Genomic DNA, 26,278 nt, shown 5'->3' with positions numbered 1-26,278 from the left:
TTCCATTTTGAAAGCCCTATTGCATTTCTGCCCTCCAAAAATGTGTCATTATTTTATATTTCACTTCTTTGGTTACTGGTGAGACTCACTGGTTTAATGAACCATTATTATTCCTTTCTAAAAATACCTTTTGGTATTCTTCATGCTTTTTCCTACTGAATTATACTAAATACCAACACAGTCTACTATGAAGTGGCAAATGTCTTCTCAGATTTTATATTTATATACTTTAACACAGGAAAAATTTAAATATTCATGTGGTTAAATCTCAGTCTTTGCCTTTGTGATTTCTGCTATTAGTAAATAAGTCCTACCTTAAGATAAATGTTCATATATTATGTACATGTAAATGATGGTATTTTTCCCTCTTACTCTATCATATTTCTTTTTCTTCTTATATGGCATTGGCTAAAACTTCCTGAACAATGATCAATATGACAACAGTGGGCTAATTTTTTAATATAATTATATTTTTATTACATAATTTACTATATAATTAAAAATAATTAAGTGAAAAGAGATTTAACATGAAAAACTTAAATTTTTCCTTATGATAATAAATTGTTACAAAAATTTCTTTCATTTTAAATCAGGAAAAATGTATTATTGTGGATATTTTTGTCATGTGTGTAGTGAGGGTGGGCTGGGGATATTTTGGTGGTTCAAGTAATGGTATATTCTTTGCCTAGCATTACCTCCTTCTTAGCATTGTATAAATTGTAAGATTAAGAGGAAAAGAAAAATTACAAATTTGTCTCAAAACCACCTGAGGTATAATCCTAGCTAAAGGAAAGAGAAGAATAATGAAATAGATGTGGGAGGAAATAATTTCACAGAATAAAGTATGCAGTGAGGCTGAGGACACAAAAAGACAGAGACTGACTCTCAGGACTGGAAGAGTCAACTGAATATACACAAATACAATTCCAGGAAGAAGGATTCTTAGCCAACAGATATTTTGAATATTCTGGGTCTACTGTCAAATTGGAAGCAGAATATTTCATCTATTCAGGTCCCCTTCGTAAGATGCACGCACCAAACTGCCTTTTCTTAAGGTATACAAAGATCTGAGTCACCAAACATCTCTTGTTCCTATTTCTTTGCAAATGAGTCAATCCTCAGCATGTTGCTGACATTATCAGGTTTCTAAGTCTACAAGGCATAATGTAGGGTCTTAATCCATGCGAACGAGATGCTTCTCTACTCTGGGCTAGAAAATGCAAGAAGTTGGAAATTTCAGTTTTCCAAAAGAAAGATACTGGACAGAACAGTTTCATTATCCCTTTTAACGCTACAAAAGGTGTCAAACAACTACTATTATTATCTGTATTGTTCCTACCCTCTTCAGAAAAATAGGTCTCAGTTGTCCAGGACTCTTGAGTTGGATTTGTTTACTAGGTCTTTGGGGGCTGAGCCTCAGCCAGCAGAGCTGGCTGACCTGGAAGGAATAGGGAGATGTTCTGATCCCTTTTATTAATTTCTTCAGAGAAATTTATTCACAAAGACAGGTGGGGAATTTGCATACATTTCTCTTGCTGCTAACATACTATAACATCTGGGAAGGAACAGATGTCTGTATCTTGTGTATCCTGCTAAACACTGTACTCTGTTACACTCTGTTAAATTCATACTCTGTTAAAACCACTTGTTTCTCATGCAAAGGACAAACTGACATACAGTCATGTAAGTGGGATTCAGGCATCATAAATGGGTAGCTCTAGAACAGATCTGCAAACCGAATTATCCAAACGGTACTCCATAACCCAAACCTGGTTAATTCACCAAGATAATAAATGCCAAATTAGAAAAACATTTCAGAGCACATTTTCAGAGACACTGGAGGAAAAAATTTCTCCACGCAGATATCAGTGCCAATGTAAACCTCTTTTTCCATTTTAGAATTGCTACCAGTATAACACATATATTTTCTTTACAAACGTGTGTTAGCAGGAGAACATCATACATGACAAACATAATACTTGGCACATGGCAGACACTCAAATGTTAATTGTTTAGATGAATGGTAAATATGAAGTTAGAATAAAGTTGAATCAAGAAGAAAAAATGATCTAAACATTTCAAATTTTAGGCACAAAGCTAGAATGCACATAAAAATATAATCCTGTAAGCAAAACAGACATTTAAAAAGAATCTTGAAGCAGTACAGCATTTATCAGTCTTATGATTCATATTCCATAATAAAATTCTTACATAATAGGTAAATGAATTCAAGAACTGAAATTCAGATACCTGGACTTCCAATCCAAGGGCAAAATTTCTAGAGTGTTAACTATCTCTCATAAATAAAATTAAAAAATGAGATAAGTGAAGGATACATGTTTTGACCTTGAGATTACACTAAAAATAGAACTTTTTAGGTATTTAAGATGATCATTTAACAAAAGCAGAAGACTGCCTCTTCATTCTGCTTTAAATTGTTAATCACTGTACAAATATTTACGGAGTGCCAGTTATACATCATTAGTGTTCTAGGTGATGAAGTAATAAATGAGATTGACAAAGTCTCTGCTTGCAGAGATTTGCTTATATTCAAGAGAGTAAGTTGTGGTTCAAGGAAAGACAATAATCAAGTAAATAAGACAATCGGTATAGTGAAAAGTTCAAAAAGCAAACACAGGGTAGTGGTATAATGGTATGGATTAAGGATTGGCAAACTTGTTCTACAAAGGGTCAAATAGCAAATATTTTATGTTCTGCAGGCCAAGAGGCAAAACAGATAATAGTTCATAGATACTTATATAAAAAGAAAGCAAATTTCCACAAAAATCTTGACAAAATTAAAAATATATCAATAATGCAAACCTACAACATGTAAAGATATGTAAACACAGAGGTTTAGGCAACACTGCAAACATCCACTAAAAGGGGACTGGTTAAACAACGCTATCAGATGTTCAAAAAATCGTGGTAGAATACATTCTGATACAGAAAGGTATTTACGGTATATTGCTAAGTGAAATGGGCTAAGTGGAAAAAAATTGTATTATTTGGGGTGAAGGAAACGATACACACATTTTATGTGCTCTGAAATTTCTGGAAGGATGTAGGAGTAAATGAACAATTGTTAATTCTGGAAAGCGGAGACTTTTATATTTTATCCTCTCTCTGCAAATAAAAACTTTAATATATGTTCCTTTACAATTAAAAATTAGTTAAAATACTTGCAATGCAAAAAGAATTTGAAGTTTACTAATATTAACGAAGTCAAATAAAAAGTTTGTGCTATTAAATAAAAAAGAATAAGCAAAAAGTTCCATATGAAGACTCAGAAAAAAAAATTCAGTTTTAAAATCCTTTTAGCTATACTCTGAATTCTTCTTTTAGGCCTCATCTCACATTAAGTCCAAAAATTCTGAAAACACTTTTCACAAGTTACAGAATAGCATGTATACTCTAATTCTATGAGTATAAAAACATATATATTCAAAGAAAATGACTGAAAGAATACACACCAGTTTACGCTGGCAACCTTGTAAGTGTATAGAAAAGTTCTGCTTCCTATTTCATTCAATTCTGTATTATTTGACTTTTAAAAATATAGTAAAATACTGCATACAAACATAAGCAATAAAATACCATAGTCTTCAAGATACTTACAGTAAAAACCAACAGCTGTAGGCAGCAAAAACAAAGCAAAACCATAAAAAAGTCAGCAATCAAAAGCAAACTATTAAACAGTTCTGTAGCTTTGTCCTTACTTTCTAATAACAATTTAAAACACGCAGCAAAAATATAACTGAGATGTAGACTGATAAAAGTTAGTCAAACTTGGCTGATGTCACACATGTACTACAATATACATACGTGATGTACACAGCTAATCTAAAATTCAGTGCTGCCATATATGATTTATGGAGCTGAATTTGGAATTAATTGGTAATAAATATTTTATTCAACATAAATACAAATAGCATGGCAGAAAGCCTTTTGTAAAGTTGCTCATTTGGGGGTTTACAAATATAATTTTAAGTTAAATTCCTATCTTGTATGTGTTCATTTATATTGCTGATATGGACAAAGGCTACATACTGAGCTTTGCAGACTGACCTTCTCTGAATAGATTTTAAAAGGGCATCTTCAGCCCTTTCAACATGTTTTCATTGAGAGAATTATGCAATCAATCTGAAATCAAGTTGAGTAGTACATCCTCTTCAGAGCTAAGAATTTCAGTGCCATGGGGCTTACAGTTTCTGAATTTTAGTAATTCCAACCTCTCTCTTCCTTTCGCACCCCCAGCTAAATCCCCAACTTCTCTCTCTCCTCTCCCTTCTACCCATCCCTTACCCACCCTGCAACCCAGCCACACTTCTAGATATGCCAGTGGCAAAAACACAGCCATAAATCAATAATCGTAAGTCAATCTATAAATCATATATCCCTAAATACTTGTCTTACGAAAGTACAGATGCATATTTAGTCTGTGCTTTTGTAGTGCTTAAATATTTTATTTGTGAACATAGTGTAAGAAGTACTGCTGTGGAACACACACACACACACAGACACAGAAATAAATTCCCATGCTACCGCATGACAAGCAATGTAAGAGAGACAATGAAAATGTGCTAGAGATTTCTGGAAAAAGAGATACTGATTCTGCATCAGAGGGACCTGGGATTCCCAGATGAGGTAACAACTGAGTTCAGCATTGAGAAATAAGAAACATTTCATGGGATATGCAGGGAGAAAACACCAAAGGTGGCAGACAACATGGGCAAAGAGAGTTCTGAAGGTACATGCCATACTCAGGAAAGACAGAAGAGGTAACAGCGGGGAGAATGGCAGAACAGGAGGCTAGAAAAGGGGTTGATAATTATGCTTTAAAAATTGGATACCAACAGTTATTAAGCTATTGTCTTTAGGCTCCAAACCCATGCTGCCCTGCCACAATGGGACTGGGACTCTGCAAACCACATTTCTTCTTTGCCAATTGTCTCCCTCTTAGGTTCTGCCAAAAAAGGGCACCAGAGGTAGACTGCAAGGTTAGAAGAAGAAGAGACTTGCTGCTTTATGTTCTTACTTCTGGGTATTTGGCTCTAGTATCACTCAAGCAACACTCCTTCACCCTGGTAGTGGCATTTTTTTCAAGTGCCAGAAGCTGAATCCAGTTTGCAGTTTCCTGTGATGCCTTCGTGCTTGCTTTTTTACCTTTTTACATAGAACACTTTACTTTATACTTGGTAACAATTTCTGATATTCAACATATGGAGTGGTTTCTATCTCATGACTGAACCCGGAACTAATAGAAATCACTAGAAATTTCTAAGCCAAGTAACGACTCATCGAAACCTTCACTCTAGAAATAACACTGGTGGTCACATAGAGGGTAGGGTGTATCAAAGACAGATTATTGGGTTTAGGAATCTCTCTAAAGAGGGGAAGAAGCAACTGAAATAAAAAGGAAGAAACAATGTGCAGAACAACTTTCTACTGTGTTTTTATGTTATGCCTTACATTTTAAATTTATGTTGCTGTATTAAAACATAAACTTTACTATTACATTTATACTTCCTCCTATCTAATGCTGAGATTTATATAATTGAGTTCTTCCCTTTTCCCACTAGCTGATAGAGATTTAGCGTCAAAACTGGAGCTGAATCACAACTATGCCCATCTTTGTAGAGGTTTTTTTTTTTTTAATGTTATAAGAGCACCTTTTATATTGTTATAAAATTTGGAGAATGGATTGGTTAAAACGTTGAAACCTGAGACTGGAGATATAAGTAGTGGTGAGTTTATGAGAGCTCTCACTTACCACAGCAAGAAATTTGGCTTATAAACTTTTGACAATTTTATCAAGTAGAAATGAGCTTAGCTGCATGTAACAGAAAACTTAACAAAAGATTAAGCAAATGGACACATTTTTGTAGAGGTGTTTTTTTCCCTCCTCTCCTTGGACCCAAGTATATATTTCAGTTTTTAACTGTATGTGTCTTTTACTTAAAGCCATCTCAAATCCACTCAAATGGTGGATATATAAATAATTCTTCAAAGCGTTCCTTTGAAGTTACATAGTTAGATGACAATTTCTGCCTCTGAGCATGAACAGATGCAGAAAAATAAACGATGTCCCACAATGAAAGTCTGAACACCAATGAAAAAGATGACATAGTACTTTAATTAATAATACTGTATATAACAAAAACAACTTTAGCTTCAGGTGGTGGAGAGAAAAATCAGTCTTTCTAGAAAACTACTAACACATTTCTGTACATCACAGAGGAAAGTTAAGTCAGACAACTTAGACTAAAATAATCTATCTGTCTTATTCCTTTCCACATTCTGGGTAACATGTCTCTTGACCGAGAAGAAGTATCTCTGCTTTCATTCCATTGCTCTGATTAGGGTTACCAACAGATAACGTACTTCTCTTTCATAATGGAAGTACCACCACTCCAGGTTAGACAAAAAGACATAATGTTCTCTTTAGCTTTTTTGCACTAAGTCAAAATATAGAGGTGAGAAAAGAGGACTGCAAGCAAATCCAGTATTTGTTGCACAAGGCTCAACCACCTATTTATCTATCTGGTACCAACATGGCTGAATAAAATAAACAAAAATTACCTGAGGGATTAGAAAAATCCAACATGCTGGTGGTAGGCTGCAGGAGATCAGGGCTGCTGGATGAGAGTGTTCCAGGGATAGGCATTATGGCCAAACTGTGCCTACAGTGTCTCGTTCCCACAATGCTGTCGTCCTGTGATTGGCTCAGGCCTACATCACTTCAAAAGAATGTAATATATCACTTTAAAGTATTTGAGGGGTCTTAACAGTAAACATTTCTGTTCTCTGTGCACTAAGGCATAATAGGACCAATTCAAAGTAATGATTTTAAAATAGTACAGCAATTTAAAAAATAGGACAAGTGTAATAATGAAAATGGCAATAAAGTATTTTTTAACAATTACACTCAAATAAAATTTAACTTACACATCTAGGTAATTCTACTACAGTTGACATCTGAACAATGCAGACTGAACTAAGCAGGTCCACTTATATATATTTCACGGATATTTCTCAGTAGGAGTAAATACTACAGTACTACATGGTCCGTGGTTGGCTGAATCCGCAGATGTGAGGAACCACAGACATGTAGGGCCAACTACAAATTTTACATGAATTAACCCCTGCATTGTTCAAGGGTGGAATGTACATTGTAATGTTTGTATTTCATATTTACTTTCTGCTGGTTTTGGTAGAGAAAATGAACCTGAGTGGGGAGTCCTTGAGGTCTGCCAGTTTCATTAGACACTAACATATATACACCCAACAATGCACAGGGCTGCAGCAAGGTTCATCGTCTTGACCGAAAAGCTTGGTAACCTTCTAGGCAAAGGATGGAGTTGGGTGTGAACCCAAGCCAAAAATATGGCAGGTTGTAGAAAACAATGGGGCCAGGTTCAACTGACAAAATAAGACAGGTCTTTAAACATATGAGTAACCTGGGAACTGCTCAAACCAGCAAGTACAGAGAAAAGAAAACAGGAAGACGACATAGAAAATTGCAACAAACAACAAGAGCAATATGTGACAAATAGAAAGGAGAAGGAAAAAGAGGACCAAAAATGAAAATAGAAGAAAAAGAATTTTACAGTCTAGTTTATTCTAAGGGTATATTATTTCTTGTGTGATCTCTCAAGTCTAGTTGTTTGGCTGTTCCCTAGATGAGAACATCAAAACCAAAGCAGAAAGCAAGTCATCGAAAGTTAACTGCCTGTAAAAGTTTCAAAAACAAATATCAATTAAATGGACATATTTAAGCAAATATAATATTTTCTTTAAAATATTTTAGAGGTGTTAAATAGGCAATTCTAAAACCATTTAAGAGAAAAAATAACAAATAAATGTAACCCTGTCACTTAAGGTTTAGATATCCCCAAAAGTTCTATAAAACACAGGATAAGCAAAACAATCCTATACAAACATAGGACAGCAATGAAGACTTCCGTCAGCATCAACAACCAAAATACCACTTAGTTCTAAGCATTGGTTTTAACTGGTTAAAACCAATGCTTTAGGTTAATATTAATTCCCATCTATATTTTTTTCAGTGTAGCATTCTACCCAGTATTTGCTACATATACAAACAGTTATCACAGAATACTTACCTATTATCTTGGGATGGATTAATAAGGTCTGAGTGATATGGGATACTTCCTGAATATGTTAGGAGTTAAAAATAGGATGCAGGCAGATTAGGAAACTATGTAAGATGGAGTTTAGAGGACTGTTAAATAAACAGCTAAAGGACTGTTAGGAGCCAGACAAGGATGAGAGCCAGGATAAGACGGAGAGAGAGAAGTCAGGGAGAAGCATGAAGACACGGAAGAAAGCAAAGATAAGTGTGTCAAGAGCAAGCTATGTCAGACAGACCTGGGTTATTAGCTGTGTGACCTCAGGGAAATTCCTTTCTGTTTCTGAACCTTGGTTACCTCCAAAATTGTGAATAATACTATCGATCCCCCAGGACTATGGCAAAGATTAAATTAGGTAATAAAGGTGAGCACTGTGGCACAGAGGAATACAGGATTCCTACTTTTAAGAAGATAGTAGTACTTTTACTGAAATTAAAATAGAATAATACAGGGACTTCGCTGGTGGCACAGTGGTTAAGAATCTGCCTGCCAATGCAGGCGACACAGCTCCAGCCCTGGTCCAGGAAGATCCCACATTCTGTGGAGCAACTAAGCCCGTGCGCCATAACTACTGAGCATGCACTCTAGAGCCCGTGAGCCACAACTACTGAAGCCTGCGTGCCTACAGCCTGTGCTCCACAACAAGAGAAGCCACCGCAATGAGAAGCCCACGCACTGCAACGAAGAGTAGCCCCCGCTCGTCGCAACTAGAGAAAGCCCACACGCAGCAACAAAGACCCAATGCAGCCAAAAATAAATAAATTATTTTTTTAAAAAAAGACAAAAAACTAGTATCAGTGAATATGTCCCAAGTTTTAAAGTGTCCAAATTTGTAGATGAAGGGACTGATATTGGACCAAAAATATACAAAAAAAGATTTCATAGAATAAAACAAGCAATCTTTTCTAAAATTCAAAACAAGGCTAATGGAAGAATACATAATCTAACAATGGTAACTACTTGGAAGTGATGAGGTGACATTTAGAATTTACTCTTATTTATGGATTGCTTGTAGATTTTATGATGCAACAGTTGTATAAAAAACAAAACTGACCCCAAACTTCCCTTCTCCCACAAAAATCTTTACAGTGAATAGGAAAATGCCTACATGACTAAGATTGCTGTTACCTACCTAAACAGTTTTGGAGGCAAGATACTAAATCGTGTTTTATCCAAAATTTTCCTGATTTTGTTTCTTCCACCTGAAACAGTATTTGCTTTTATTTTCTTGTTTCCTTTCTCCTGTGATGTCTGTTCAATATCTCCTGGTACATCCTGGATTGAGTGGCGATTACTTTTTTTTTCAGCAATTTTGGGAATATGAGGAACACCAGATTTCTCTTGTTCGGTCCTAGTAAGTAACTCTTTGAACACTGTAGAAATAAATAAATAAAAGTGTCATTTCTTTTCTTCTCATTAGAAAGTTTTTATATCCACAACAAATTTTAAAAATAAACATAGTTGCTTTCTATCACTGGGCCTTTCACAGCCTCACCCATTAAAACTTATTTCATTACGAAATTTATACTCACCCTCTATTAATCAGCTATATCCATTTTTCAGCTTTTATACCTGACTGTACTTACGATGTTGTCCAATAGTGATAAAAGAAATTCACTGGGGAAAACAAAAATGAAGCAGGCAGATTGCCAGCATGTTTCAAAAGCCCAAGGTTCCTATTAAGTAATAAGCAGTATAATATAATTGCTAATCAACCCAGATTTTATAGAAATAGATATTTAGATTCTATTATTTATATGTTATCCCTCATCATTTGAGATGAGATATAAGTACTGTAAGTCAGGCCCTGTTTTGTAAAATTTAGCCATCAACAAAATGGGAAGAGCTCTGCTGGACCTGCTTTTACCAGAAACAAACAGTACTAAATTTTGTAATATATGACAATTTCCTCAAGGTAACATCTGTGAGACTTAATTCTGTAGAGTGAAAGCTACTAAGCATTCACTACAGCGGTCTGAAGTAAAAAATCAAGCATTTGTAGATAACTTTCTATCAATCCTAAGTCTAGTGAGTTACTTCATCCTTAAGGAAAGTACAAGCACAGTGGGGCATTTGCCTTTCCAGCAATCTCTTTGCCTAGATCCAGGCAAGCTTATGAAAAGCACAGCTTCTGGGCTTCCCTGGTGGTGCAGTGGTTGAGAGTCTGCCTACCAATGCAGGGGACACGGGTTCGTGCCCCGGTCCGGGAAGATCCCACATGCCGCGGCACGGCTGGGCCCATGAGCCATGGCCGCTGAGCCTGCGCGTCTGGAGACTGTGCTCCACAACGGGAGAGGTCACAACAGTGAGAGGCCCGTGTAATGCAAAAAAAAAAAACAAACAAACAAACAAAAAAAAAGAAAAGCACAGTTTCTGTCTTCAAGATAATGGAAATCCTTGCTTGATTAAAATACAGTAAATTATTTTCAGTCATCTTAAAAAATTTCACTTTATTTTAAGCCACGTGGTAAAAATAAAAATGTTTTGAGCTAAAATCAAGATACTCATCCATTCAAAAAATATTTACTGACCTATGAACATGTCAAGCACTACTCTAGATGTTTGCAGATTCCTCCTGTCGTGAAACAGTCAGTCAAAGATATATGGTATGGAGAGAACATAATGCGAGGAACTAGTTAAGAGAGCAAGAAAGGGAAAATTGTCGTTCATTAAGTCACTGTGTTAAGAAGAGATCAGTAAAGTGAGTTGATTTTAACTAGGAAAAGGGAGAAGAAGGATTAATTCTAGGTAGAGGAAATCTCAAGTTTAAAGTACCTGTGGTAGAAGGAAAAGTCAAGAAAATGAAGATGACTGAAGAATAAGGTAGAGAAAGGGCTTGATAATGCTATGGTAAGGTGTCTGAATTTTCTGTTAAGAGCAACAGGAAATCTCTGGGCAGCAGATATCCCTGGCTGCAGTGTGTATGTAAGGTGACTCAAGAGTGTAAAAAGTAGTTTGTATCTTCACTGGACTTGTGTATATAAGTAAAAATCTGCAGAGCTTGTGATTTGTAGATAAAGAAATGATTGAGTTAAACTAAAAAAAAATAGTAAGGGACAAAAATTAATGTCGGTAAGCAAATATAATTACAATACCATTAAACATCAATATCAGATATAATATATGAACCAAAAATGAAGGTGTCCAAGAATTAATAAAAGAAATGTTTAATAAATTTGACTACACAAAGATTAAAGATTTCTCTCTCTACATATATGTGTGTATATGTATTTACACACACAACCCAAAACAAATGAACAAACAAGGAAAGTCAAAAGACAACTGGGGAAAAAATTTGCAACCCTTAAGACCAAGAGATACTGTTATTTATTTATAAGGCATTCAAACAAATCAATAAAAGATGAATAACTCAACATAAAAATGGACAAATGAAGACTGTTCATAAAGAAGAAATGTTAGCACATAAAAAAAGTGCTCAACTTCCTTCATTATTAAAGACTGTATATCAGAAACTGTAAAGTTGATTATACCCACTGCAGAGGCATTCTTATACATTGATGAATGAAGCGTACATAGATTGGGGAAACTTTTAGAAAGTAAAACTGCAGTAACTATAAAAGTAATTCCACTGTGAGGAATTTATCTTATAGCTATATCTATATAAACATAAAAGATAAGTACAAAGGATTATTACATCATTGTAAATAGCAAAAACTATAAACAACCTACAACATCCATCAATATGACATCAGATCAATAGATTATGATAATAGTGTGATGGAATTCGATGCAATAACAATTACACAAGAAGTACACCTGTATGAACTGCTGTGGAAAGGTATAGAATATTGTACATAATATGGTCCCACTGGGTGACTTTCTTTAGTATTATAATTTGCAAAACATGCATGTATTACTTTTATTAAGCAATTAAAATGTTAATAATAAAATTATCTGAGTGGTGGGATTTTTAAAGATGTTAGAAAGTTGTGAAAAGTAAGAGGAATGGATGAATAAAAACTCAAGCAGGAAGAGGGTAAACTGAGATTGCCAGCTGTTTTCTTCTCTGGGGACATTTGCTGATCTAAATATAAACAGAAGGTGAGGCTCAGGTAGAAGGACTCTACTAGAGGAAAGAGAAGTTTTGATGGCTTCGAGTACTGGCAAGAAAACTGGAATACAGAGAGGCATCAAAGCAGTGTCACTTTTTTTCATGAGATATCTCTATTAGTAAGACAAGGCATGAGGCTGGAAATTTCTTAGAATCTCATGGCACTCAGGAGACAAAGTCACACAACAGGGAGAGACTTCCAGCAAACACACAACAGATTTATCTGCTCGGGGTGGGAGGCTAAAGAGCTAAGCTCAAAACCTCTGAAGGGAAAAACTTAAAAAAAAAGGAGACAGAAAGGTACCAGATTCTGAATCAAGAGATTGGAGGTGGGGGAGGAGGTAGGAGGACAAGGTTGAATAAGCAGAGTGAAATTTCCCACAATCTCTCAGTGGTTAGAGACAAAGTTCCATTAGAGGAGGGGCCTACATCAAGCACATGACAAGTCTCTCAACTTGAAACCCAATGGACACAGTCTAAGTAATTCTGCAACCCAGCCTGACCCAGCTCAATTCTCCTTACCCTATGTGATTAAACAGAGGAAATGGCAAATCCTATCTGTGAGAAAATACTAATTTCACTACTAAGGTTCCTTTATATACAAAGTACAGCATACAATAAAAATTTTAAGACTCACAAAGAAAATAGCCAGAGGGAAAAACAGAATAAAAGATAATCCAAATGTTAGAGTTAACACACAAGGACTTTATAATAACCATTATAAATATATTAAAGAATATAGAGGAAAAGAGATAAAATGGATGAAAAGATGAAGAAAAAGATGAAGAAGTGCAACAGAGAACTGGAGATTCAAGTGGATATTCCAGAACTGAAAAATATCTAAAATTAAATTCAGTGCATGCATTTATCAGTAGACTGGATAGAGCAGAAAATAGGATTACTTTCTTAAACACAGGTCATTACAAAATACCCAAACTGAAAGAAGAAAAAAATGGGAAGAATAGAACAGAATGTAAGAGATAGATGGGATGCAAATCTTCTAACATATAAGTAACGGATTTCCCACATGGAGGGAAAGAAAAAGCGGCAGTAGTAATTAATAATGGCCATGAAATTTTTAAAACTGATAAGCAAACAACAATGCACAAATTCAAATGCTGAGCAAACCCCATACAAAATAAATACAAAGAAAATTGTGACGAATCCTTGTTACAGTTAAAATTACTCTGAGTCGTATTTGCATCCTATGGGAAATGCTGGTATTTTTGTTTAGCCTTCTGCGGATTGTGGTTCCAGTGTTCAATTTTCAAAGTCTCTGCAGTGCTATACAGATCTGTCCACTTTGTACCACCTAGTGGTCAGTCTGGGACCTGAGTAGAGGTCTGCTTGGGCCAGTTCTCAAAGTCTATGATATGCTAAATAGGATCAGATTCACGCACCCACAGGATGGGGGTGAGCCCAGGATTTCATAAACAACTTTATGGGGTTGTTTTCTCCATCTTAATTATCAACCTGGTACTTTCTAGTTCCTTAGGCCTCCTTTTTTGGACCTCTAGAGGGAAACTGTCCACTGCAGTGCCTTAGGAGCCAAGTAGAGGGGGACAGAGAGAGTGGGGAAAAAAAGCAGTGACACTGGCTTTGTTTTCTTGGAGCCACTGCTTCACTAAAGGGTGAGGAACATTTTGTCACTCAATGCCACTGGATTGCTTGGAGACTGGGGCCTGAGAATATGGAGAAAACAAGAGTGGAAAAAAAAAAATCTGTGGGAATTCCCCCTCTGTCTGAGCTTTAGGAGTTTCCTTTCCCATTCCTTAAGTCAGGCTGCTTCAGGGTCCTTCTAGGTCTGCACCATAATATTCACATCCAGGTTTCATGCTGCCTTGAGTCCAGTCCAGGGGATACTGGAGTGAAAAAAAAAAGGTAAATTCACTTCTGGTGGTGGTACTTTGAATTCTCTGAGTTCTCAAATAGATGGATCATGATTTTTGTTTAAGTTTTACTGTTGAGTTCAGTGGGAGATGAAGGATAGCATGTGTTTACTCCATCTTAACCGGAACTAGAATCCTTAATTTGCTTTTTATCTTCAGGGACATAAGGACGTATCAAATAGCACCTTAAAGTCTGTGTTTGATATTCTGGAGCTCCTACAGCTCTGTTTCTGTTGGTTCTGGCTTAAAATGATTTTTAAGAGGGCCTCACAATGTTTGATTGTTTGACTCCGTATTTGGAAACTTATTTTTACAAATAATAGGCTGCTGCTAGCATCTTCTAAAGAGGATTTCTATTTTCTTTTGCCAGGTACTGGAGACGTAGGGCCAGGTCAAAACTTGAGGTTCTTCTGAGTTGCCTAGAGTACAGTCCACATTCTCTTCGGAGTTAGATACTTAAGTTCTCAATCAAGAAGAAATGTTGTTATGCTAGAGTGTTCTGGCCTTTGGTAGGCTCTACACTACGAACCTTCTCTCAGCAGCTCCTTCTCTCAGCTACGTTCTATGGATGGGAAAATAGCCCTGGGAAAGAAAACATCCTTTGCGGGGGTACAGTCTCAGGATGAGTGGTAAGGGATTTGACACATCCAGAGTTTGTGCTTTTAACAAGTGCAGGATTCCAACTCTTTCACCTTTTCCTGGGAGCCTATTACCAAAAAGTCTCACTCTCAGTTGCTTTTCCTGTACTGGTAAATGCTCCAGGGCAGATATGGCTCCAGTTTACCTCTTTAAGGTCTAACTTGTCTGTTCAATGGCAGGTAGCTCTTCACTAGCCAGCTCCTTTAGTTGTTCTCAGTCAATACTAGAAACAGAAGACAAGTTTTTTAAACTAATTTTGCTCAGATTATAGGTGGTCCTTTGAATTGGGAGTCACATCTTTCTTTCATTCTGGAATGGCCTCTGCCACTGTTTCCTAAATACTTTCTTCTGCACTTTTTCTTTTAGATCTCTTGGAATAGTGCTCAATTGCATTTTGTCTTTTTTTGCTCTATAAAGTTGATTTTCTCAAGTTACCTATTCCTTCTACTGTATGTTTCTGTCTTTTCTACTAAAATATGTCTTTGCATATTTAAAATAACCCCAAGAGGTATTTTTCTCAGTGACTGTCTTTCTTCCAAATATCCTGTTCTTGTTTTAAGGAATGGATTTTTATATCTCTCTGTGCAGAGTTCTAGAAATGGTTTTCTTCTCCTCCTCAAATTAACTATTTTCTCCAAAATCTGTAAGCTCATTACCATCACCCCTCAAAAATCCTGGTTCTCTTATAACTGGTGATCCCTTGCTGTCAGTTCTAATTAACACAAGATGACCAAGTACCTAGTATCATCTAAACAAATCTGTTTTCTGGTCACAGCTTGTCTTTTTGTAGGTGTTCTGACTGTGAATTCCATGCAGGATGACCTAATCGCTCAACTTTGCTTCATGATAATGCCAGAGTTACTGGAACTTTATTCCAGGCACCACATCCAGACTAAAATGCTCCATTTCAACAAATTTTCTACTAGTATTTCTATGAGATACTCTTTGGTGTTTTTCGCATGGGGAGAATGTTGGCTGATTACACTCTGGCTGAGGCAAGGAAGGAGGTCTTGAGGGTACGGGCCCCCTTCTGTAGCACCACGTAACTCCCACACTCTGCAACATCCAATCTAGGGTTCTGTTGGGCAATTGCTTCTCACCATCCAAAGAGTTTGGAGGTTGTGGTTTCTTTTCCTCTTGCAGCCTTCAGATCAATTTTGTCTCCCAGGGTCCATGTTGTTAACCACTACATTATACTACCTCTATGTTTTTATACACAACCACATTTGATACTAGTTAGTAATTATTATGTGCCAGGAACAAAAAAATGTAAAGGTACTGATGCTACTTCTCTGGTGGCACACTGGTAAAGAATCCACCTGCCAATGCAGGGGACATGGGTTCGAGCCCTGGTTCGGGAAGATCACACATGCCACAGAGCAACGAAGCCCGTGTGCCACAATTACTGAGCCTGTGCTCTAGAGGCTGCGAGCCACAACTACTGAGCCCGTGTGCCACAACTACTGAAGCCTGCGCACCTAGAGCCTGTGTTTCACACCAAGAGAAGCCACTGCAATGAGAAGCCTGCGCACCGCAATGAAGAGTAGCCGCTGCTCGCTGGAACCAGAGAAATCCCATGCACAGCAATGAAGATCCAAAACAGCCAAAAAATAATAATAAAAAAAAGAACCCTATGAAACAGAGCTGGAGAAACTGAATAGAGAGACTAAACAATATGCTTTAAGTGTCAGAGCAACCTCTGCTTTCATATTTTTCAAAATCAGAATCCTTTTATTTTAACCCAAAAGTCGATATTTCTAGATACTAGTCCAAAGTCTAGGAAATCCGAAAACTGTTAAGGCTTACTTATTCTATGCTAAACTTATATAATATTTGGAAATTGCCAATAGACTGTTATATGCCAGATTTAGCATGATGTAATTCAGTGAAAGGGAACAAGTGAAAAGAGTGAAAAACCAAATGTTTCATTTTTCATTATGACTAAGTGCAGGATAAGGAGGAGTCAAAGTGGGGGGAAAACCACACACACACACGTCCTTTTCCATAGGCACAGTTTTAAAATTCAACTCTTATTCCTCAAATTTCAACCTAAATGATGTAGAGAATTTTCTTCCTTCCTACTTTATAAGGACTCTTAAATTTTCTTTGATAGTTTTTAATTGCTACACTTTTTTTTTTTTTACTGTTGCCCTTCTCAGAATTTCAGAGAAAATCCTATGAAATCTAATCAAACTAAGTCACAGTCTTCCAAAAGTTGAAAAAAAAAAAAAAACCCAAATAGTAGATTAAGTTAAAAGTACAAGCTTAGTCCTTGCTTCATTCAAATAGTAACATGATTAAAACATACTATAGGAACAGTAATCAATATTTTTACAAAGAAAGGTATACTGTTATTAAAAATTGGCAATTCACTGATTAATTAATTCAATGTTTTACTCAATTTATTTCCATGAAACAGCTAATCTGGCATTCATATTATTATTTCAGAAAGCTAGCTAAAACATTAGAAGTAGACATTTGCACATTAGCAGGGAGAAAAAAAAGCCTACTATGACTTCTCAGTTTCATTCAGATCAATCTAAGTTTCATTCAGTATCTCCAGGCAAAGTACGGCACATAATAGACACTCAGTAGACATTTCATAAATGACTAAATGTAGTTGTACACCTATTTTAAAACTAAGATTTCAAAATAAATACAAATAAAAATTCTAGAATACAGAATACTATATCTCAGCACTAAAGATCCTAAAAATGTTCAAAAAGCTTAGATAGAAACATTTTTTAAGTATTTTTACTAACCTCCCTTTCACTGTAGTGATTCTTTTCTTTTGTATCACCAAACAAAAGGGCTCAGATAGTTTTTGACAACAAAACTCACCAAAAATGTTGGTCTTTACAGTAAGCGCAAGATGAGTATTATTCCTCAAAATTTCAAGGGCCTTCACAAACGTTATATTCTCAAAGTTTTGTCCATTTACTTCCATTATCTTGAGAAAAGTGTTTGAAAAATACAAATTAAGACAAAAACAGTATTAGTTATTTCTGCAATCTTAAGTTTAATGGTGAAAAAATAAAACTTAAATAAAATGCACCTGTGTGTGAACAATGGTTAACTCTGTGAGTAGTGGAATTACTACCTAACTTTTTTTCTCTGTATTGTGGTATTTTCCTAAATCTCTACTATAAACTTTTTTTTTTTAAAGTTCACTCCTGGGCTTCTCTGGTGGCGCAGTGGTTGAGAGTCCGCCTGCCGTTGCAGGGGACACGGGTTCGTGCCCCGGTCCGGGAAGATCCCACATGCCGCAGAGCGGCTGGGTCTGTGAGCCGTGGCCGCTGAGCCTGCGCGTCTGAAGCCTGTACTCCGCAACGGGAGAGGCCACAACAGTGAGAGGCCCGTGTACCGCCAAAAAAAAAAAAAAAAAAGCAACAAGCACAATTGTGATGGGGTCTTGCTCCATTTGACACTGCTGATCACTCACATCAGGGCTTCACAAACTTGGCTGCACCTCAGAATCATCAGGAAGCTTATTCAAAAAGTACTAATTCCAAGGAAGAAGGATAAAGAGATAAACACAATGAGAAAAAAAAGGCAGCACAGAGGACAGATCTCAAGGATTGACACAAAGATTTCAAAAGGATAAAAAAGAGTGAGAAACAAAATATTAGGAAAAGAAAAAGAAAAAAAAAGTCACAGAAGTAAAATCCCCAGAGTTCAAAAAAGTCTTCAGTCTACATACTGAAATGGATCATCTAGTACCAGGAAAATAAATAAATAAATAAATAGATTAAAAAAAAAAAGATCCCATGAAAATTCTGAATTCCAAAGACTTAGAACAAAGACTCTATAAGGATCACTGTGGGGGTTGGTGGTGGTGGTGGTGGTGGGGAGGAGAAGAACCAGAGGTACCTGGAAAAGAAAAATAAAGGATGGTTTGGACTTCTTTTGAGCCACACTAAGTGATGTGATACTTTTCTGTGACTTTAATGTTCTGAGGGAAGAATGACTGTGATAGAAAATTGAACAAAAAGTATCATCAAGACATGTAAGGACACAAAGTTACAGTACTCATTTACCCTTTTGGAAAAAAGTACTAGAAAAGGTACTAGAAGTATTAGAAGACAATCGTGAGATAAAATAATGGGGACATATGGGCGTAGATGAAGTGGAGGTGATCGATGAAATCAGTAAGGCAGGTGCAAATATCTAAATGACTGTTAATAATAAGCTTATGAAACTTAATGCAAATGTCAAAGTACTCTTAAAAGAGAACATCCATAATGTTAAAAAATGACTTATAATCTAGATCTAAAATCTCAGATAATTTCAACCATACTTGGGAGGACTGAGGGAAGAAGTAAAAACATGATAAATTTCTCTCCTCTGTCAGGAATGAAACCACTGGATTTTTCTTTTTTTTTTTTCTTCCTGTGAAGAACGAGATTCTTAAATATGTTTATCAAAAAATACTAGAACAATAAATATAATGATTCCAGGTTCCTTGCTACTAGATATTCTTAATGAGTAGTCTGAGTAAGGTCCAGAAATCTCTATTCTATAAAACTCCCTTATGGGAAGAAGGGAATCATTAAAACATTATATCAGAGTTTCTTTTCTAAAATTACATCATTTTCTAAATTTTAAAATATTTTATTACGATATACGTTTTACTTATTATGTGTGAGTTTCTTAACCCCTTGCACTATTAATATTTGGTCTGGATAACTCTGTTGTGGTGGCTGCTTTGTCACGGGGTGTTGTAGGCTCTTTAGCAGTATCCCTGGCCTCTATCCACTAGATGCCAGTAGTAATTCCCAAGTCATGACAATCAAAAATAACTCCAGACATCACCAAATGTCTACTGGGTGACAAAATTACTGCTGGTTGAGAGCCACTGTCCTGAAGTATAGACCTTTTCATAATGTGAATGCCCTCTTTTTTTTGGCCTCGTGGCATGTGGGATCTTAGTTCCTTGACTAGGGATTGAAACTGTGCCCGCTGCAGTGGAAGCATGGACTCTTACCCACTGAACCACCAGGGAAGTCCCTGTGAATGCCCTCTTAATTTAAAAAAATGACAGTACGGTTTGGTTAAAAGTAAAATAAAGTCACATTCTAAATGAACGTGTGAACAAACCAAAATTTTTAAGTGGAACAAATTCAGCTTCCCAAGTGATTCAGCTAGATGAGAAACCACTCTTCGGTGTACATGAGAATTATCTAGACTCTTTGGTGTACAGGAGAATTATCTAGAGAGCTTTGTTCAAAATACAGATTTCCAGTCTTCATCTCTGTAGAATGTGATTAATATGATTACTAAGACTGAGGTGGGTCTAGGAATTGTATTTTTTAGTAAAAAGGCTGTCTGTAATCTCATTTTTGAAATATATTGTTCTATAGTTAACTAATGCCTACATGGAGAGAATAAATTCCTATCAACTTACTCCCAGTGTCTCCTTCCTTTTCCTAGTCCCTCAGCCAGCTCACTCTGCTTATGGATGTAGTTCTGTTACCATATGAACGTTACTTAAACCAAAACCATCATTTATGGTAATCTTAGGCCACTTAGAGTAAAGACAGAAGTGCTTACTCCTTTACAGCATGCAAGGGTAGGGTGCTAATTCTCATATGGATCTTTCTGGAATACTGTGAAGTTGCCAACTGATAGAGGTCCTAATCCTTGGAGGATATGCAGGACCATTCAGGTTGATAGTGGCCAGACTACCATGCTGTTTCTGGATGTACTATATCAAATTTACCATTAAAAGTAATGGATATATGACAAAGACATTTTTAAAATAAACGATTTAAAAAATAATACCTCTAAAAAGAAGCTTAAAAAATACTTCCTAAAATTTACCATGCTTACTTGAAGAAATATCAGATGAGGGAAAAAGTAGCACACCTATTACTTATAAAAAGGCTTTAAGTGGTTGTTATTTACTTACCTGATCACCACGTTTCAGTCCTGCATCAGCAGCTTTGCTACCAGGTTCTACACCTTCAACAAAAATACCAAATGCCTTCTCACTTCCTCCATTTAGGCTGAAATGCAGAGGGGACTCCCGGGAAGCCTTTTGCAGCACAACCTGTCTCCACTTAGCCTTTGCAGCACAGGCAATATTCAATAACCGGAGATGACCATTCATTTTCTAGAAAGTAGAAATGGGTAAGGTATATATAAATGTATATATTTATTCCTATAGGCTTTTATAAATCACCTAAAATTATTAGAATTAGAGCTATATTTAAAATATAGAGGAAATAAAGAACATATAAATAGGGGTAAATAAAACTGAAGGAGGGAAACATTCCACCCTAGAGCACTCTCAAGAATAAGATCTCTTAATATGATTTTTTTTAAAGTTTCTAGAAAAGGTGAGAAAAGATTTCAAAGTGATGTCTCATTTAGAGAGGGATGACAAAAAAAATTTCTTCTTCATTTTCTGAACCTTACTAATACATAATGTTATTACCATCTTGCTTATCTCCTGGCTGTTACATAAAACCAGAATCTTTTTAAACGTTTATTTAAAACCTTAAAGGACTTGAACCACCTTCCCAACATTGTCTAACATTCAAAGACACATTCAAGTCTCCATCTCTTCTAGAAATATTATTCTTATATTATTTTAGATCTTCCTATATTATTTTAGATCTTCCTTAAACTTAGTAATATTCTAACTTTCAGGTTCTAAATCAGTTTAATATTTAACTATTCTCGAATAGTGTACTAAGTAAATCTCATGTCTATAACAAGAAGCTAAATTTTTTTCAGGGTAGGAACCAAGTCTTACACCTGTTGTGATCCTACATAACAGCTTGGAGTATAAAGTAGAATTCAATGAATACTTGATGACTGACTCGATTACTGGGGGAAAAAAATCCCATGATTGTAAGGCAGTTTCTATTTTCCATAAGCCCCTTGAATATTTACATAGCCAGCACTGGAAGAGCCTCTATGGACCTCTTAATCAAGTTCCCTGTTCATCCCCCCCATTTCACATAGAGCAGATGTGCTGCTGAAAAGGCTACAGGAATCAAGAGGTAAGGAAAGGGACAAAATAATCTGCCAATTTCCCCCTCTTTATTCAACTTAACCCACTTGTACTATATGAGTAATAACAATGGTTCTTGAAAATGTGCTATGTGCCAGGTTTTGCTGGCCGATTCTTATGTTTATTAACTCACTAAAATCCTCACAACAATCTCAACAATCTAGAGGCTACTGTCTATAAAATAAGACAACTGAGGCATATAAGGTTGGACAACTTGTCCAAGTTCACATATGCACCAAGTGGTGAAGTCTGAATGTTAATTCAGGCAATCTGACTCCTGAGCTGCATTATTATTTCCTTCCTAAAATTTCAAGTTTCTTGGAGCAGATAACCCAGTTGCAGTTCAAAGTTTTATATCTAATAGGGAGAATAAAATGGATTTATAAATAGCTACCATGAAAGTTAAGAAGACCTTGAGGGTATTAATCGTAGGTGTTGTATATTAAGAACAAGTGAAATCACATGCAGAAGGGAGACTTAGAAAGTCTAAAGTAGATCTGATAAAGTATGTGTATTTGTATGACTAAATCAGTGAAGACTGTGGAAGAAGCATGATTTTTGTTTGGGCTGAAGTAGCAGAGGATGAACAGAAGTCTAGAATACAGATTTAGAAGTTCTCAGAACAGGCAATCAAGACACAGGAGAAGATGAAAGCTGTTCTGAGTTGCTATTCTTCGGGGGTGGGGTGGGAGGTTAGTAGGAATCCCTAAACTCTGAAGAAGATAAAATTCTTCTGAGCCTTACTGTATCTTCCAGATTTTTTTCAAATTCCTCCAGAAATCGAGTCATAGCAGGATCACCTTCAAAATCATTAAAATGATTATTTACCCATAATAATACAATCCGTGTTACCTGCGGAAACATGGAAGAGGCAGCATACGATTATACGAGAGGCATTCTTTCTGCAAAAGTAGGTTCCAAAAGCATGTCTTAAACCGAGGGGAAATTGAGCTTTATGGCTAATCCCTTTGCCCACCTGCTCACACACAAAAGGCTCATTCTAACAGAGAGGCATGTTTTAGTTTGAGCTTTTGCTTCCTTACGTACACAAGTAACAGAGAAAGCCAAGACCGCCTTCACTGAAAAAACAAGCCTGTATACTAACATGTAAGAAGTACATGGGATATATATTTTGGACAGTATCTTAAAACACAAGCCGCCAAGAGCAGACAAATGTCAAAAGTGTTTCTTTAGCTTTAGTTTCACCAAAATTGTAATAAAAATCTGAAACTTCCTTCGTAAATACTGTGTACTTTCAAAGTTGTGAACTGATTTATTACTTTGTACCACAGATTAACAGAAAAGTTAAAAACAAATGGAGGTTGAATTAAATAATGTGTCTACAGGAACTCTACTCAGTGCTTTGTGGTGACCTAAATGCAAAGGAAATCCAGAAAAGAGGGGATATATGTATACGTATACCTGATTCACTTTGCTGTACAGCAGAAATACAACACTGTAAAGCAACTACACTCCAATAAATATTAATAATAATAAAAAGCTTCTGAATATTAAGAAAAGACAGAGGAGCCAAAATAAGATCAAAAGAAATAAGCCAGAGAATTTTCCAAAATCTAAAAAAAAAAAAAAAAAGGAAAAAAAAAGTGCCTAATAATATAAGTAATTTAAGTCATATACTTTTAAAATTGTGGTAAAATACACATAAAATCCACCATTTTAACCACTCTAAAGTGTACAATTCAGTGGCATTTAGCACATTCACAATTGTGTACAACCGTCCCCACTACTAGTTCTAGAACATTTTCATCACCCCAAAAGAAAACTCCATTCCCAATAAGCAGTCACCTCCCATTCTACCCTTCTTCCAGCCCCTAACAGCCACTACTTACTTGCTTTTCTGTCTCTGTGATTTGTCTACCTGGATATCTCATACAATATGTGATCTTTTATGACTGGCTTCTTTGTCTTACCATAATATTTTCAAGGTTTATGCATGTTGCAGCATGTATCAGTATTTCATTTTTTTTAATGGCTGAATAATATTTCATTATATGGTATACCATATTTTGTTTATCCATTCATCAGCTGATGGACATTTGGGTTGTTTCCACATTTTGGCCATCATCAATAGTGCTGCTATGAACACTGCTTACAAACTTTTGTTTGCACACCTATTAGCTCTTTTGGATATATGCTTCAGGAGTAGTAATTCTATGTTTAACTTTCTGAAGAACCACTAAGCTGTTTTCCACAGCAGCTACATCATTTTACATTACTATAAGCAAGTATGGGAATTCCATTTTCTCCACATCAACACGCTTAAAATGCTTGTTATTTCCTTTCCTTTTTTTAAGTCATCTTAGTGGGTGTGAAGTGAACAAAACCATCACTGTGGTTATGATTTGCAATTTCCCTGACTAATGACATTGAACATCTTTTTCATGTGATTGCTGGCCATTTACATATCTTCTTGGGAGAAATGTCTATTCAAGTCCTTTGTCCATTTTAAATTGTATTGTCTTTTTGGTGTTGAGTTGTAAGAGTTCTTTATACATTCTGGATACTAGACCCTTATCAGACATATGATTTGCAAATATATTCTCCTATTCCATGTGTTGTCCTGTTTTTCCTGATAGTACCTTTAATGTAGAAAAGGTTTTAATTTTGATGAAGTTCAATATATCTATTTTTTCCATTGTTCAAGGTTGAGCTTTGGGTATCATACCTAAGAAACCATTGCCTAATCCAAGGTCATGATTTTTTTTCACCCCTTCTTTTCTTTGAAGACTATTATAGTTTTAGCTCTAATATTACGTTTCTGATCCATTTTGAGTTAATGCTGAATACGGTATAAAGGTCAAACTTCATTCTTTTACACATGAATATTTAAGTTGTCCCTAAATCATATGTTTGTTCATTCTCTAGCATGCCTTTATTTCCTCAGCGACATAAGTAACTATATATAATTTCAAAATCAGGGGGAAGGCAAACCTGTAGTTTTGGACACCTGAGTTTCCTAGACGATAGAATTCCACAGTCCAACTACATCTAACTTATTTCCCTTAAAGTATAACTCAGAAAGATACACCAGGCAATTATTAATTACTATGGCCCTACTTTTATTTTTCTTAAAATGACTAACTTCCTACCTGTTACTGAGGTAGTTTACTGGTAGTAATGTACCAGTATCACTATTCTTTCCATGGGAAGTACAAACACCCCATAAAATAAGGTAAGATAATCTATTTATAACAGCAAACAATGTTTAATGCAAAAAAAAAAAAAAAGCTCAAAGCTAGATTAAAATAAGTTACAGCAGTGATAAATTAAGGTCAAAAAGATAAACTGTTTTAAAACGATTATAAAGTCTTTAACTCAAAAATCAATGTATTTCTAATTCTATTTAGATTGTTTCTAAGCCCTCTTAAAAAAATTTACTTGGTGGATATTCTTTCTAAACTATTAAATGACTTTTAAATGTTTTATTGATCTCCTCAGTAACCACCAAGTACTTTGATAAAGTGTAAAAATATTATCATCCACCTTCTGAATTTACAGCTACACCACAGCCTGCTTTCAGTTTTTGCCTTTTAAAAGGCAAAATATCCACTTTTAACATTTTATTCTGTCATAAAAGTAACCAAGCAGAGATATGTCTATACTGATTCACTAACTTTTTTTTTTTTTTTAACATCTTTATTGGAGTATAATTGCTTTACAATGGTATGTTAGTTTCAGCTTCACAACAAAATGAATCAGTTATATATATACATATATTCCCATATCTCTTCCCGCTTGCGTCTCCCTCCCTCCCACCCTCCCTATCCCACCCCTCCAGGCGGTCACAAAGCACCGAGCTGATTCACTAACTTTTTAGGTGAACTGAATTTTATCAAAATAAACATTTAATTTGTCAGTTGCAAAAGGTTTTGGGGGAATAAAATTTAAAATCACTTTCATGCCTTTTATAATTATAAAACCAACCTTATCCCTTAAGCTGTCAATTTTAAACCATTCCAATAGTTTGGTCCCAACATCCAAAGGACTTTCAAGAAATGTTCTATAAGTTAATAGGAAATCTTCTATATAAGTTGGGTCCACAATGGAATGCTCTTCTATTAAATGCATGATGAGACGCTCAGGTGTTGCCTAAAAAAGAAAAATATAGGAAGAATTAGAAAATAAACAAGTAGCTCAGGAACCAAAGAACTCCTATTGATTACTTCCTTTTGTAGCCACTCTATTACAAAGTCCTTGAAGTAAAGTTTCACCTTTAAAACCCTCAGCACTGGGAGTAGGTAGTCTCTCTAGGTTGTAGTCCACCATCACCCAGAGGTTTAGAGAGAGAAAAGGCAGAGGAATAAACATGCACAACAGCATTTACTCGGCCGTAGTTGTTTTTATTGGCATTTCATCATAGGAATGGGGGGATAATGTAATGACTGTCGCGAGTAAAGAGAAAGAAGAGGTAAGAGTTAAATTAAAGAAGTAAATAAAGTTTTCTTCCAAATTCAATCATCCTTAAATTCTCTTCTGTCCCAGGCTA

At 35.8% G+C, this 26,278-nt stretch overlaps 1 protein-coding gene across 5 annotated transcripts in view; it reads right to left on the bottom strand.

Annotated features, from left to right (window-relative positions):
- RAPGEF6 (Rap guanine nucleotide exchange factor 6) overlaps positions 1 to 26,278 on the bottom strand; it is a 218,324-nt gene that overhangs the window by 42,748 nt on the left and 149,298 nt on the right. For all 5 annotated transcript variants that reach the window (XM_060008898.1, XM_060008900.1, XM_060008899.1 and 2 more), the window contains 6 exons: positions 25,717 to 25,881; positions 22,516 to 22,623; positions 20,662 to 20,865; positions 17,595 to 17,703; positions 9,286 to 9,526; positions 6,583 to 6,740 (listed from right to left, as the gene is read on the bottom strand). In XM_060008898.1, coding sequence (XP_059864881.1) covers positions 6,583 to 6,740; positions 9,286 to 9,526; positions 17,595 to 17,703; positions 20,662 to 20,865; positions 22,516 to 22,623; positions 25,717 to 25,881 — 985 coding nt within the window. The remainder of the gene's footprint in view (positions 1 to 6,582; positions 6,741 to 9,285; positions 9,527 to 17,594; positions 17,704 to 20,661; positions 20,866 to 22,515; positions 22,624 to 25,716; positions 25,882 to 26,278) is intronic.

This window comes from Delphinus delphis, chromosome 3 (genome assembly GCF_949987515.2).
Source record: "Delphinus delphis chromosome 3, mDelDel1.2, whole genome shotgun sequence".
NCBI lineage: Eukaryota > Metazoa > Chordata > Mammalia > Artiodactyla > Delphinidae > Delphinus > Delphinus delphis.
Note: the sequence above shows the minus strand (reverse complement) of the source record. Positions and strands in the feature narration are given on the sequence as shown.